General features: G+C 35.4%; 1 protein-coding gene across 9 annotated transcripts in view; it reads left to right on the top strand.

The window, feature by feature from the left end:
- RYR2 (ryanodine receptor 2) overlaps positions 1–15,233 on the top strand; it is a 394,099-nt gene that overhangs the window by 359,345 nt on the left and 19,521 nt on the right. For 5 of the 9 annotated variants that reach the window (XM_027684677.1, XM_027684625.1, XM_027684631.1 and 2 more), the window contains 10 exons: positions 530–658; positions 2,047–2,151; positions 4,475–4,556; positions 5,639–6,942; positions 7,328–7,392; positions 8,390–8,537; positions 10,084–10,170; positions 10,996–11,214; positions 13,334–13,464; positions 14,117–14,159. In XM_027684677.1, the coding sequence (XP_027540478.1) occupies positions 530–658; positions 2,047–2,151; positions 4,475–4,556; positions 5,639–6,942; positions 7,328–7,392; positions 8,390–8,537; positions 10,084–10,170; positions 10,996–11,214; positions 13,334–13,464; positions 14,117–14,159 (2,313 nt within the window). Of the gene's footprint in view, positions 1–529; positions 659–2,046; positions 2,152–4,474; positions 4,557–5,638; positions 6,943–7,327; positions 7,393–8,389; positions 8,538–10,083; positions 10,171–10,995; positions 11,215–13,333; positions 13,465–14,116; positions 14,160–15,233 lie in introns of those variants that run through there. The other 4 variants (XM_027684666.1, XM_027684658.1, XM_027684619.1 and 1 more) reach the window with 2 other exon arrangements.

Below are 15,233 nucleotides of genomic sequence, written 5' to 3'. Positions count from 1 at the left end.
GAAGTTGTAGGGACAATACAATGATTTTAATTCCGTTGCTTGCTTTGTTGAAACCTTAATAAGCTCGCATTTAGGGAAGATGGAGAGAGGAATCATGCACACAAAACAACATTTGCTCCCACTATTGACTAGGTGTCAAGCATGCGGTAGAAAGAGACATTGTTTAATGAACAGCACACAACAGGGCAGTGCTACTGAGCACTCCTTTTCAGAATGCAGACGGTTGTATTTCTAAGAGCAAATACCAACAGATCTAATTTTTTATTTAACTTTATTTTGAGGCTTGCTATGGGGTTTTATAATTATTTATTTCAGTGTATTTCTATTGATTCCCTTGAGATGAAACTACAGTTCTTGAAGTAGTAATTTAGAATCGTTTGGGGAGGGGTCATTTAAAGCCTTTACAAGTTAAATACTTTTCTGAACTGGAATGTTATCAAAGTTGTTTTTCTTATCTTGATGAATAACCCGCTAGAGGCAGTTTGGCTACATAATCTCTTTGTGCATTTCGCAACTGTTTTTTTTTTAGGAATCCATTAGTGATTTCTATTGGTATTATTCTGGGAAGGATGTTATTGATGAGCAAGGACAACGAAATTTTTCCAAAGCCATCCAGGTTGCAAAACAAGTATTCAATACTCTTACGGAGTATATCCAGGTAAATTATTTTATTTGGAATTTCATGGATTTGAAAGAAAACTATTCATACTTTTGGCATGAAAATATAAAGTAGCTAGATATAACATAGAAATATAAAATAGATGCATTTATGATTCAACATTGGTGCACTTGTTCATGTAGGAAGTAAAATATTCAAGTATATATATATATCTGTCACTACTCTTTTTCAATCTTACCAATTTATTAAAAATTAAGATTATTAATAAACATCCTTTGGTTTTTAATAAGATAGAGTTTTGGTTTGTTTTTAATTTGGATTAAACTGCAGTGGTGTTAACCACTTTGAAGTTTTTACTTTTATTCCATTGAGTACCTAGTGTCAGTGCAGATCATAGTTGCTATTTAGTCAATATAACATTAGATAGAGATTTCTGTCAGGAATAAGGCTGTTTTAAGGCAACAACGTATTTGAAATGATGAATTCACACATTGCATTTGAGAATTGTAGAGATGCACTTGAGGTGGACTCAGCAATAAATGAGATTGGGATAATTTCCATGAAAATAACAATATAGCAGTTCTTCCATGATATCTTAAGAATTCAGGGTAATTTAGTTCTGCATTAATTCCTCATGTAAATAAGTCAACAATATTACAGTTTGTTTCTGCAAATAATAAGCAGGTTGGAGAGAATTTCATTAGACTATTAGGTGTCTATTATATTGTTTTCATTCAGATGAAGATCATTAATATGAAAATAGTATTATATAGTTCATGAGAATTAAATGTGATAGAATAGGACTGAATAAATATGAGAAGAGGCAACATATACGTGTGTATATATATTAATGTATTTGAATTTCTCAAGTCACAAGTAGTGTTTTTATCTGGGAGAATTTTTTTTCTTGTCATTTGAGGCTTCAAAAGATTTTGTATTCCTGCTTTTCAGAAGTTGGAATTCTTTTTAAATATTCTTTAGCACTGTCTTCTACAACAGCTAGAATATGCTGTGAGGAAAAAATCAGGAGACTGATTCTCTAATCCCTTAGCCATATTTTGCATTAACTTTCTATAAAAGTTATTCCTGATTTACAGAACTACATAGGGAAGAATCAGCTTGAAGATTTGTACCCTGTTAGCACTTCTTGTTTAAAGTTGCAAGGAAATACACACTTTGTGGTTCTCAATTAGTGTATTGAGACTTGTCCAAAACAGAGGCAGAATGATTATTAGGAGTAGGCATTGTTTACAGTCAGTGATGTTCTTGAATACATAATTCCAGATATCTTTAATTTTTCATAGCAGTTTCTAAAGGACACCCCTAAAATCCCAAAACAACTGGTTTTGTTGCGTTTCTTGCAAACAAACTCTGGTTTTCTTTTTTGTTTGGCTTTTTTTTTTTTCTGTTTTGTTGCCTGAACATAGGGGCCATGTACTGGGAATCAGCAAAGTCTGGCACACAGCAGGCTGTGGGATGCTGTCGTTGGTTTCCTTCATGTGTTTGCCCACATGCAGATGAAGCTGTCTCAGGTATTGTTTTGTTTTACGTTTCCTTTATAAGTTACTAGCATTTTTGTAGAAGAAAAACAAACATATTAATATGTTTGAGTCATTAATAATACCAGTTAGTAGGGGAAATATGAAGAAAAGGGAGGGGTGATAGAATACAATTGAATTGAGAGAGTAAATTAGAAAACTGTAGTGGATGTGAATAGCAGGCCTGTAATTGGATTGCTGGCCACAGGCACAAAGCAGATTAGATCAAGCTGCAAATGAAGGATATCACTGATATTCAGAAAGAACTCTCAGTTTCAGTCTTTTGTACCAAAATTCTGTCACAGTGTTTTCTGAAGTTTTTTATGATCCTTTTATGCAGGACCCATCATCTTCATTGATGAGTCCTGCATTGAACCCTGGTTCATCATTATTGAACCCTAGTTCAACACATCTGCATCTAAGCCATTTCCACTCTCAGCAAAGATACAGAGTAGTCAGACCTTATCATGGGTGAATTGCTTTTGGATGTGAGTACTCAATTCATAAACTATAGAAATAGTGAAGGGACATCTCAGTCAAACTTGTTTTTCAAGAGTAATGCACTGAATTTTTACTATAATGCATTTAAAAGTGCCTGTAGAATTTTAAGAATTGAAAAAACAGTCAATATTTTCATAGACCACCATGATGGCTACTGTGCTTTCTTCCTGTACCACTAAAACAACATGGAAAGAGGTATATTAGTTACTGACAGTGAGTCAAACACGTGGTAGCTATGTGTTGTTTATGAAATATGATGTGGCTTTTGCCAAGATTTGTTTTTAAAGTAATGACAAGTTTAAATTCTCAGCTGTGCCCAGAGTGGCTTCACAGCATCTTTTAATTACTGCATCTAGAAAATAATGATACACATCCTACCTCTTAAAAGATAGCCAAGCAGCTTTGCACAGGATCCACTGTAGTGTGTGGAGTTACTTACGCTGTTCTGTGGGATGACAAAAACAGTCTACTTGAAATGTATGATAAATAGTGATGATGTCTTTGAGCATGAAGCTCAAGCTCTTGCCATTTGGAAACTCCTTAAGGGGGCCAGCAGAGTCTTGGTAAATACCAGAATAGATGTGGGCTCTTTTGTTTATTTATATTTATTACAGGAATATATGGTGAAGTTTTTCAGATTCTGTTGAAATGCTGGTTTTCAAAGGTGTTGAGTGTAACTAAGTGGATTTATAAGGAGCTACCATATGGATCTTGACTGTAAAAGGGACCTGCCTAGGCTAAGTATTTGGTTTTTGCTTTCAATCATAAGTTTCCAGATCACTTTTGAAGAACATGTGAAACAAGATTTAAAAAGGAACAAAACTAAATCACTTGTTGTTTGGGTTTTGAGGTATTTTTTTGCATTTTCATTCTCTGATCTGGTACTAGGAAGCAACAACACGATAATGGTCATACTTAAGAAATCTCCATAAGGCAGAAAATGAAAGTAAAATTTTCAAACTAAATGAACAAAGATCATCCAGTTTGCAAGCAACTTTTGAAGTTAAAAGATTTCTAATGAAAACTTACAAAACAAATCAATTAGAAATCTATATTATTTCCAACTTATGCTGTTTTCAATCCAAGATGTAGAGTGCCATAAAGTACCTTGATATTTTTGTACCATTCTCTGAAGTCCAGCCATGCTCAAGTATGCCTTATCAATGGTGTGATGCAACAGTCTATTGCTGAGAAAGAAATTAAGTAGTTGAATAAATCCATCCAGATAGACTCCAGGTTGAAATCATTGGCAAGTGAAACAGTAAACTTGATTTAAAGCCCAATGAGATAAAAGATGTGTAAAAATATATATAATGTATGTCTAATGTATGTCTATGTGTTTAATTTTTATTTGAACTTTTTTTTCTCCCCCAAAAAAGTTCAGTGGCCCTTAATGGAACCACTCATTCTGAATTGTGTTACACTTTGAGCTCTATGTGCTGCTCCTATTACTGTTTTTTACAAGTCTTCATAGCTGTAAACTTGATTACACCAAAAGCAACAATATTTTAGAAGCATCATCTGTGAGCTTGACATAACGAGTTATTGTTTTAAATTTTTTAATCACCTTCAGTTTTCACTTTGCCTTTATTAAATTACTGCCCTCTAAACAGATGATGGTGTAAATGTTTGATCCTGTAAATGTACTGTAAGGAATCAAGCAGTCAAATATATTCTCATTGTATTACCAGTTTTGACACTACTAGCTTCCTAATTTTAAAGTTTCATTTCTACAAGGTGAAAGATGTGTGCACATATATAAATGTCAAAGAAATAAACATATTAATTATATATATATGTTGTGTTCATTATTTAGGATTCCAGTCAAATTGAATTGCTAAAGGAATTGATGGATCTTCAGAAAGATATGGTTGTCATGTTGCTGTCTATGCTGGAAGGTAGTAAAAATTTGAAATCCTCTTTCACAGTTGTTCTAGAACAGTTTTTACCTTTGCGATTTTCTTCATTTGAGAAATAATGCTCTATTTTCCTTAAAGTTTTTAATTTTCACGTCTCAATTGTCAGAAGAGTTTTTACATCTGAAAGTGAATGGGAGATTTAGCTAGTGCAGTTAATATAAGTGATATTAATTCTGAATGCCAGAATTGTATAAAATCCAGGGCTAGCAGAAGATTTACTTTCTTTCCATGCACTTGGTTTCTCTTTTGGCTTAGATGAAAAAGTTTTGACTATTTAAGTTGAAATTTCGAGTTCTAGGAAGTGAACCATTTATCAGTCATTTTAGCACCTTTAATATATTGCATTTATTTTGGTATTGCTCTTAGCCATAAAGAACAGGCTTTGATTCATCTAGTGACTGACTAGGTTCAAGGTCCTGAAATTATGATTCCTCAGGGAATATAATCATTGTCAAGAAATAATACTACTATTGCTTTAGCTTCTCTATGGTATTAGAGCTTCTAGTGCTAGAGTAACCAGACATACACATAGATGATTCAAAGATCTTTTTTTCCTTTTTGCTTCTTATATGTATCCTATTATATTTTCTTGAGAGAATGGGAGAGCAGTAAATGCAGCATAGATTGCAGCGTAGCATGCATTGCTACTGCTTTGCTCATAGGTCACTGAGAAGCAAAGTAAATTCTTAGTACTATAGGCTGTGCTCCATGAATAACCTTCTGAGCCGCTCATCCTAACTAATGGGACACTAGCTCTTTCGATGTTGTGCTACAGTGAAATTCATAATATGCTGCCCCACTTTTAGTTCTATTTTAGATGTAACAGATGTCTCTCAACAGGCCTTGTTAGTTCTTCCTTTCTGTAACTTTTTTTCCCAAGTCTTAGGGTAATGTTATCAGCAAAAGATTTCTGATTTTACTGCTAGCTTCTCATATGAGTGTGGTGTCCAACAGTTTATCATTCTTACACTTTGATTATTTCACTAGTCTTTATAATACGCTTTTCTTTGATGAAACATTTGCTGCCATCATTATCTCTAATATCCTGTTATCACATCTAGGTAATGTTGTGAATGGAACTATTGGAAAGCAAATGGTCGATATGCTTGTGGAATCATCGAACAATGTGGAGATGATTCTGAAGTTTTTTGATATGTTCTTAAAATTGAAGGATTTGACTTCCTCTGATGCATTCAAAGAATATGACCCTGATGGTAAAGGGATAATTTCGAAGAGGGATTTTCACAGGGCAATGGAAAGCCATAAGCATTACACCCAGTCTGAAACTGAGTTTCTACTGTCATGTGCTGAAACAGATGAGAATGAGACTTTGGACTACGAGGAGTTTGTGAAACGATTTCATGAACCTGCAAAAGACATTGGTTTCAATGTTGCTGTTCTCCTGACCAACCTGTCAGAGCACATGCCCCATGATACCCGCTTGCAAACCTTTCTTGAACTGTCAGAGAGTGTGCTAAATTACTTTCAGCCTTTCCTTGGACGCATAGAAATCATGGGCAGCGCAAAGCGCATTGAACGAGTTTATTTTGAAATAAGTGAGTCAAGTCGGACTCAGTGGGAGAAACCTCAGGTAAAAGAGTCAAAGAGACAATTTATATTTGATGTTGTAAATGAAGGTGGGGAGAAAGAAAAGATGGAGCTTTTTGTTAACTTCTGTGAGGATACCATCTTTGAAATGCAACTGGCTGCCCAGATCTCTGAGTCAGATCTGAATGAAAGGTCAGCAAATAAAGAGGAGAATGAGAAAGATAACCCTGAGGAAGAAGATCCTAGAATGGGTTTCTTCTCTCTTGTGACCGTGAAGTCAGCATTAGTAGCTCTCAAGTATAATTTAATGACTCTTATGAAAATGCTCAGCATGAAAAGCCTAAAGAAACAGATGAAAAAAGTGAAGAAAATGACCATGAAGGACATGGTCATGGCTTTGTTTTCTTCCTATTGGAGTATTTTGGTGGGCTTACTACATTTTACTTTTAGTGTTGTCCGAGGCTTCTTTCGCATTATCTGCAGTTTGCTGCTTGGAGGAAGCTTAGTAGAAGGAGCAAAGAAAATCAAGGTGGCTGAACTGTTAGCTAATATGCCAGATCCCACTCAGGATGAGGTGCGTGGGGAAGGAGAAGAAGGGGAAAGAAAGCCAACAGAAGCTGCATTGCCTACAGAAGACTTGACAGATCTGCAGACTTTATCAGAAGAGAGTGATCTACTCTCAGATATATTTGGGTTAGATTTGAAACGAGAAGGTGGACAGTATAAATTAATCCCTCACAATCCAAATGCTGGTTTGAGTGACTTACTGAGCACTCCCTCCTTAGCTCCAATGCCTGAGGTACAGGAAAAAATCCAGGTAAACTATATCTTTTATTTTTGATATATGTTTCTCTCTTTCATGTGTTAAGTATAGTCTTGAAATGAAATTTGCATCTCTGTTTTTCTGGGTTTTCTGACATTTTGTTAAGGGAATCACATATCATTACTAGTGCTTACTCTTTCTGATGTCATAAACCTGAATTTCCACACCCTTCTATAAGTACATGGTGTTTTGGTTTACTTTTAGCTCCATGTTAAATTGTTTCTTCATTAATGTAAATTGAATTATTGTCTTGTCTCAGAGTTTTGGTTGTTTAACAAAACCAAACAGACCTAACATTCTGCACTCTGGGTATTCTTTTAAACTAACTCTGTAGTGTATAACAGTGTTTAGACATATTTTTAAACCTGACTTTCTATAGGAGCAGGTGAAAGAAGATGAAAAGGAAGAGAAAGAGGAAACAAAATCAGAACCTGAAAAAGCAGAGTAGGTATTACTTTAACGTTAGATCCTACAAGGTCACTTCACTGTTGATTGCTCTGCTTGACTGTGTGAGTTGCAGTGATACCTGTATTCTCTGTGAGGAGTGAAGTGCCTGGCACTATTAGCTGCCCTGAAGCTACTCTGAACATGGCAAACTTTCAAGTGAAAGTGAGTTTGTCAAGTGTATTCTGAGAAGAGAAGCAGTTTAGAACATCAGTTATTCTGTTTGTAGAGAGGTACACAGAAATTAATAGTGTAACTTAAAAGTTTGGCTTCAAATGGACTTCTGTGATCTTTTCATCTATCATGCTGACAGGTCAAATTAACTTCTAAATAATTCACAGTTCTTCAGATCATGTGTTTGGAGAAGGCAGCCCACTAACTCTGACTTTCTGTAATGGGATAGCATGATGATAAGCACACATCAGATGCTGACACACTCCCATCTCCTTCTGGAGTGGGTACTTATGAATTCATCAGGTGGGCAGAAATAAAAAATTTAAAACTTGAGGCTTTACTTGTAATTGCAAGAAGAACCAAAGTTTTCTTCAACATTTGTGACAACCAGATAGTTCAAATGCATGAGGTTGGAGGGGAGCACTTAGACATAGGCACTCATACAGGCATACAACTGTCAGCTTACAGACATTTTGTCACTGCAACTCTTATCTGCACAGTTATGAAGCAGACCCTTCGGTAATAAGTTTGACAGATTCTTGATTACCTGCCTCTGCCAGTTAGCATTCTCGCTTCAAGGTGCCAAAGCAATAAATTTATCTGCAGACTTAAACAGACTGTCACTCTTGCCAGTGCTTTGGACTGAAGAGGGATACATCTCATGTGCATGAACTGCATGAACCGCATGACTCATCACTGAGCCTCATTAAAAGATGAAATAGCCTATTTCAGTGTATGATTTTAATTTTGTGTTTAGCAATTTTGCTAACTTTTTAACTTTTATTAACGTGACATACTGTTTTGGCTTCTTTTGTATCCTAAGAGGAGAAGATGGAGAAAAAGAAGAGAAAACTAAGGAAGACAAAGGGAAACAGAAATTAAGACAACTTCATACACACAGATATGGAGAACCAGAAGTTCAGGAATCAGTCTTCTGGAAGAATATCATTGCATACCAACAGAAGCTTCTTGTAAGCTGTTCTCTAGATTTTGTATTTAGCTGTTGGCAGAGACATGTACCACCATGTTATTCTACCAATGTAAAGACAAATAGCATCTGACAGACCACATTTTTCTATCCACCATCATCCATAAAAAGAACATAACGCAAAGATTTAATGGAAGTGTTAGGGAAAAGAAACACACAAATAGTATACAAGATATTAATTCTTAGGAAAAGAATTATTTTCCCGAACTCAGACCTCCAGAGATGCCTGTGCATCATTGGAAAACATCCATGCATTTTTCTGGGAATAAAAATCCTGAATTTTTACAGCAGCTAATGAGCCTGGAGGATTTCTTCTTTCCTGAGAGACAACTTTGGGAAATTACAAGCTCTCCTATAAAAAGAATTGCCTAAGATACAATTCTTAACCTAAACCAAATAAGGAAAGATGTTACTGATTTTTTTCTTTGTGAAATAGCAAGTTAATATTTGTCAAACTTCTCAAAACCTGTAGAAAATAAGACTAATTAAATAGTAAAACTGCATCTGAGACTCTCTCAGTAAAATATGATATCCATGAGTTACCTGTAGAACTGTTTAAAATCTGTGCTTTTATTAGCTAGGAGATTCCATGCATATTCACTGAGGCTTGTGTGAAATGCAAAGCAAAAAGAAATACACTTTTGCTATTTATCTAGTAGATAATTGTTTAGGTACAGCCTACTTCTAACATGAGTAATAAAGCAAAACTACAAAACTGTACTCACAATCTTATTAGGAAATCAGGTATTTAAATTTTGCTTTTGAACTGAGATTAATTTTTTTAGGCTAGCCACATAAGAGTCATGCAAATTTGACTTGATTTTTTTTTTCTAATAGTCTTGTTTAATATTTCACTAATAGTCATCTATAGTTAGAGGATAAAAATGGAGGAATTCCTATGGGAGAGTTAAAGCATTCACAATGTGTGCTGTAAAGGATTGTGAATTGTCAGGAATGGAAAAGACATGTTTCTGCAATCCTTTTGATTGCATCATAATGTCAGAGAAGCTTTCTACTCACGGTACTTAGGTCACAGATGAATTTTTGCTGACCTGGTAAAAATCCATTTGATTTTGGAATAGGAAAAGACTTAAAATAAACTTATATACAGAAATTTTTATTTCTTGGTAACAATTTGCCATATGAATGAAAAATGAGTTACAGGGAAAATGGAAACTTCTGTATTATTATTACATTACTATTACATTGTGATGTCTCTGTGTTGTCTCCACGTGTATTGAGAGGACAATGAAAAAGATGTAAGAGGGAATTAAAAATCATTCTGCAAGGAGTGAAACAAAACGTCCTTTATCCATTATTGTAATGTGGAGTAGGAGAGAATTTATACATCACTGAAAATGTTTGTTGAGGGTTTTTTTGTTTGTTTGGATTCTTTAAAAATATTTAAAATTCCATTAAAAAGTTCTGTAGGGAAAAAAACCACAAAAAAACCCCTTCATGCAAGAACCTAATAATTATGATTGAATCTTTATTAGTCAAAGTTTATTCATGTTCTGTTCTATTTTCAGAATTATTTTGCCCGAAACTTTTATAACATGAGGATGTTGGCGTTATTTGTTGCTTTTGCCATCAACTTTATCCTGCTTTTCTATAAGGTAAATATTTCAAAATATTACTTTTCAAGTAGCACAATGGAAACCATTCGGGTTTTGTAGGCAATATGCTACGGTGAAACTGCCTAGCCTAACCGATTAAATACCTGCTTCATCCCACCATTTCAGAAATCTAAGGAGAGCTGAAGTGCTTGTGTGAAGTAAGAAGAGACTTCCAGTACACGAATATCTATTTAGAAAGTTCTGTGCTGCAACAAAGCAGCAGGCTGTAAGGCATACCCATGCCTCAGGTGTTCCATTTCACAGTACAGTGAACCAGCCAAGCCGAGCCTTCATTGGCAACTTAAACTAATCCACGTCAGTTGAGATGTTTTCTTGTACTGTTATGCTCTCCTGGGGGGGTGTGTACAACAAGAAGTCACATCATCTCAAGCTGCCTAGAATATCATTGATTTTGTCAAGACTTTCAGTATGATTAATACAATTCTAGAGTCTGTGGACTCTAATCAGTTTCTGGCAAAGCCCTGAAGATAAAAACTACGTGTGGGATTGTCAGGAATTGACTTTGTTTCTTCTAAGAGGGCTGTGCCCTTGAATTTGAGGTGATAAAATTTAGCATGGGCCAAATTTGCCACAATGGATAGACAGTGAAAAAAAAAGAAAAGAAAAAGCACACTATCACAGGCTGGTGTAACAAGATAAAAAGGTCTCACTAAGGTATTCTTTCTGGATGTTTTTATGTAAAAAAAGTCTTACAATTGTATTGTCCTTAGTATCGTTTTCAGCTATGCTACTTAGCTTGTATTACTGTAAAACTCATATCAAAGGAAATACAGCTGCAATATTAAGATTAAGTGATTTAAACAGGTCTCCACATCTGCTGTGACAGAAGAAAAGGAACTTCCTGTGATATCTGATGGTGAAAGTACGAAGTTGAACATCCTGGAAAGCGATGATGAGAGGGTCATTGCAGTGCATTATGTCCTGGAAGAAAGCAGTGGCTACATGGAGCCCACGCTTCGAATTTTGGCCATCCTACACACAGTCATCTCATTCTTCTGTATCATAGGGTATTACTGTTTGAAAGTAAGAAAAAAATGGACTTTTCTTCTGTATTCTAGGTCCAAACTCTTTTATCCATTGAACAGTATAAATTGCAACGAAGTTATAGCAACCTTGCTTAAGCAGGTTGGGAGATCATGTAAAGAAATCATATTTTGTTAGTGTAATGTAAACAGAAATTGATATGTGTTTTCAGGAAGTTACATGCCAGAGTCTGATCTGCTGTAATTGTCTGTCTGGCTGACAACAATAACTTCTATCAAAAGCTGCTTGTGTCTGTCAAAGACAAGGTGTGAATGCACATGGCCAGAGGAAGCTAGATGACAGTATTTGTATTACTAGTCTGTCATCTGGGTTTTTTGGAAAGCATGTAGCATTTTGGCCTATTGCTGCTCCATATTGTGGCTATACAAAATGTCTGCTTTTCATACACATACACTTTGGTGGTAGTGTTTTGGCAGGAGCTTAAGCATCTTTTGAGGAATATCTTACAGAAGATCTCTGTTAGGGATGTGAAAAATAAAGATGTGACTTTTATTGTCAAAATGCTTATTGTTGTTTAGGAAAACCAAATGCCATAAATCTCTGAACCTGGGAGAAATATATATGGGATGTATTTCCCCCATTTTTACACTCTTCCAAGGCATAAGCTATAGGTGAAAGTGTAGGATAGTGCTAAATTGAATGGACCTCTGCTATGACCCAGTATGGCTGCTAATTTGTCCTTATAATATCTTATGTGGTCCATGATATTTTTACTTTCCTCTTTTAATCGATAATACTTTTTCTATGCTAAAGACACGATCAGCATTTTTAGTTTATATTACTGCATTACAACTCTACCTTAAATGTCCCTGCAGACCACTAAATACTACAACATTTTCTTGTTGCATTGTTTGCCATGAAATATGAAAGCTTAGACTTCTGGGTTTTGAGATGTTCTCTTCTCCCACCTTGTATGTTTTGGGTTTTTTTCTACTATGACTTTTTATACTACTTTGCCACATTTTTTTCAAACTACATTTATTCTCTGATTAGAAGGGAAAAGCATTGTTATCATTATTTGTCATAATGAATTGTCTTCTAATTCTGAAACTCTGAAGAAAAGTCGAAAAATGGTTTTAATCTCTATCTTTGAAGATTTTGAAATCCAAAATCTTCATAACTGCAGGCCTGTATGTGATAGGCTTACTTCAGAAGATTGCTCAGCATGAAATCCACTACATTTTTCTCATTTAACTATTGGAAAATAATGTTGGAACATTTTCATTGTACCTAATGTAATCACCACGTTGCTTGAGTAGTCCTAATTTTATTATCATCATTTTAGTATACTCATGTCCACTCCTGAATAGTATTACAGTCAAGGTGGGTAATGGAGGGTGGGTGCATTCTGGGGACCTGCAAAATAGTTCCAGGGAAGAGTAGGGTTTACTTCTTGTTGATAACAGATTTCTAAGAAAAATCCACTCTGCTGGAACCAACTCTTTACATCTGCCTTCTCAGACTGTACTTTTGAATGTCATCCTGCTGATGAAAGAGAGTTGTGGGTAAAGCCTGATCCTTACTGGTTAGGTGTCTCAGCTGCTGACAAATCAAATCTATGAAATGTGAATGTGATTTTTCTTTTTTACTGCTTACAGTCTTTCTTTCTCTCTGCTGTGAAACCACTTTATTTCCTACTGTGAAACCTTAAGAAATCTTTAACAAGTAAAAGGCAAAATCTGGCATCTCTGAGTATCAAAATGAAATCCAAGTGTGATCCCAAGTCAATTTTGGAACTAGACATTCTAAGAATTTTAAAAAAGATATTGTTTTAGCTCTCTTTCACTTGAATAACTGTAGTCGCTCCATAGCAGTGAAAAGCTATTTTTATTTGAAGGATCCCTTTTCAAGAATTTTGACCACCTTTTTATGACTGTTTGGTACACTGCAGTTTAATGATTCTGAATGATCTAATCCTTGTGCATCAATACGTTTTTCGTGTTCTAGGGAATTGTCAAGTCTTTTAATTTTTTTAAATACTATTTTTGCTTTGTTCAGTTTTCATACTTAACTTTTCATAACAACCAGATTTGTCTTAAAAGTTTGCAGACATGTCAGTGCATTTTAAATAATTCCTGTAATTTTTTTTTAACTGCAGGTTCCATTGGTTATTTTTAAGAGAGAAAAGGAAGTGGCAAGGAAATTGGAATTTGATGGGCTATATATAACTGAGCAGCCATCAGAAGATGATATTAAGGGACAGTGGGATAGGCTTGTAATCAACACACAGTGAGTTTTTACTTTGTCTCATTATAGCCTTGCAAGGAATTGTTCTTCCATTTCCACAGTTATATAGTTGATCATCCAACTTGTCTGAAATAAACAATTTTTAGAGATGTATTTCTAGCAAGTATATACAAAAATATGCAAAATATGTCAGGCACCTGTTAGGCTAATGTTTACTATTATTTTTAGTATTACTGTTTAGTCTTATTAATTCCTAGATTTTTGCTTTAAAATTATTTCTGTTCCATAAAAGAAAAAAATGCACTGAGTTTCTTTTGGCAAACACAGTGATAGTTACTGCGTATTGCTGTCAGTTCGAGAGTGAACTGTGCTTTGCATCCTTTCAGTGTCTCTTGAAGGCTCTCTTTTGGGACCATATTTAAAGTTCTGACTCTCTGCCTGGTGGGGCTGTGAGATGTAACTCTTTAGAACCCTATCTGCAGGCATTGCCTCTGCTGCTCTTCTCAAGCTACATTTACATGGTAGGCTGAAAACCATTTGGCAGCTTTCGTTCTGGCAGCTTCACAAGTGACTAGCTAGTGATAGACATTATAAAGAGCCTCTTAGAAACAAGCTATGTTATTTTTATGGTCTCTTAGTACCACACCTTCTCATGGTTGTTTAAAATGTAATCTTGTTTATCTGTGTTTTTCAGGTCTTTCCCAAATAACTACTGGGACAAATTTGTGAAAAGAAAGGTAAGGCTTATTTTTAAAAACATGTTTCTTTTCATGTTTGAAGAAATGCGTACTACAGTTCTTTGAAGTATAACTTTAATTCAGTGTAAATTTTGAGGTTTACCATTTTAAAATGAACAGAATTCCTTTTTCACATGCATCTGGCCCTTTTTGTCCCTTGCCACTCTGTTTTCCCACACTTTTGCCTCCCCAAATCACTGAAATTCATCCCTTTCTCCACCTTTGCTTCCTCCCTGTAACAACTCATTTATGGGATACATAATGTATACATCCCTTGGCAGTAATCCTCTTAGTCTGAAAGGCTATCTGGAGAGTTCCTACCAATTACTCATCTTGATGGGTTTCAGATTTGGAACACTGGGTCTGAGATTCTCCTGGGACAGCCCTGGGAGGGACCAGGCAGAGCATCCATTCATTTGATGTCTGCAGTTTGGCCTCCTGCCTGCCATTGTGCCCCTGTACTCCTCTGGGCTCAAGGAAATAGGCCTTTAATGGGCTGATGGCCCTAGGACTAACTGGGCAAGATATTCTTAGGACTCTCCCCCAACCATTGTGTCTCTGTGGTCCTTTGCGGGTGTGCAGGTGAGCTTTTATTGCATAACCTAACAATCCCTCTCTCAAAAAATCTTCTCTAAGCAGAGACTCATTGCTTACAAATGCTATTTCAAATGTTTTCTCAGCTTACTCTGAAGAAATAAATCTAATGTTTGTACCACAGCTTACAGCAAAAATACATATATTAGTGTGTTTTGTCACAATTGAAAAAGAGGATTTTCATGTTGCTGGATTGGATTTACCCCTCCTTCACAATATTTAATTCCAATCTTGTGTCATGCTTTTGGAAACATGTCTTTTTTAATGCTCTTAGCTCTTCTGCTTTGTAACAGTCTTAGGCCGACCTGATAAAAAAATTCCTTTGAATTGTGTATTCATTTTGCTGTTGAAACTGTTTTTTTTTCATATTTTAAGTTGTTATATACAGATTTCTATCTGTCTATCTAAGCAAAGAGGAGGGAGTACCTTAGACAGAGTACTCAAGAAATCAAATAAAATTCTACATTGCTTCTGTCAAGG

Source organism: Neopelma chrysocephalum, unplaced genomic scaffold (genome assembly GCF_003984885.1).
Source record: "Neopelma chrysocephalum unplaced genomic scaffold, ASM398488v2 Primary Assembly neopelma1_23, whole genome shotgun sequence".
Taxonomy (NCBI): Eukaryota; Metazoa; Chordata; class Aves; order Passeriformes; family Pipridae; genus Neopelma; species Neopelma chrysocephalum.
Note: the sequence above shows the minus strand (reverse complement) of the source record. Positions and strands in the feature narration are given on the sequence as shown.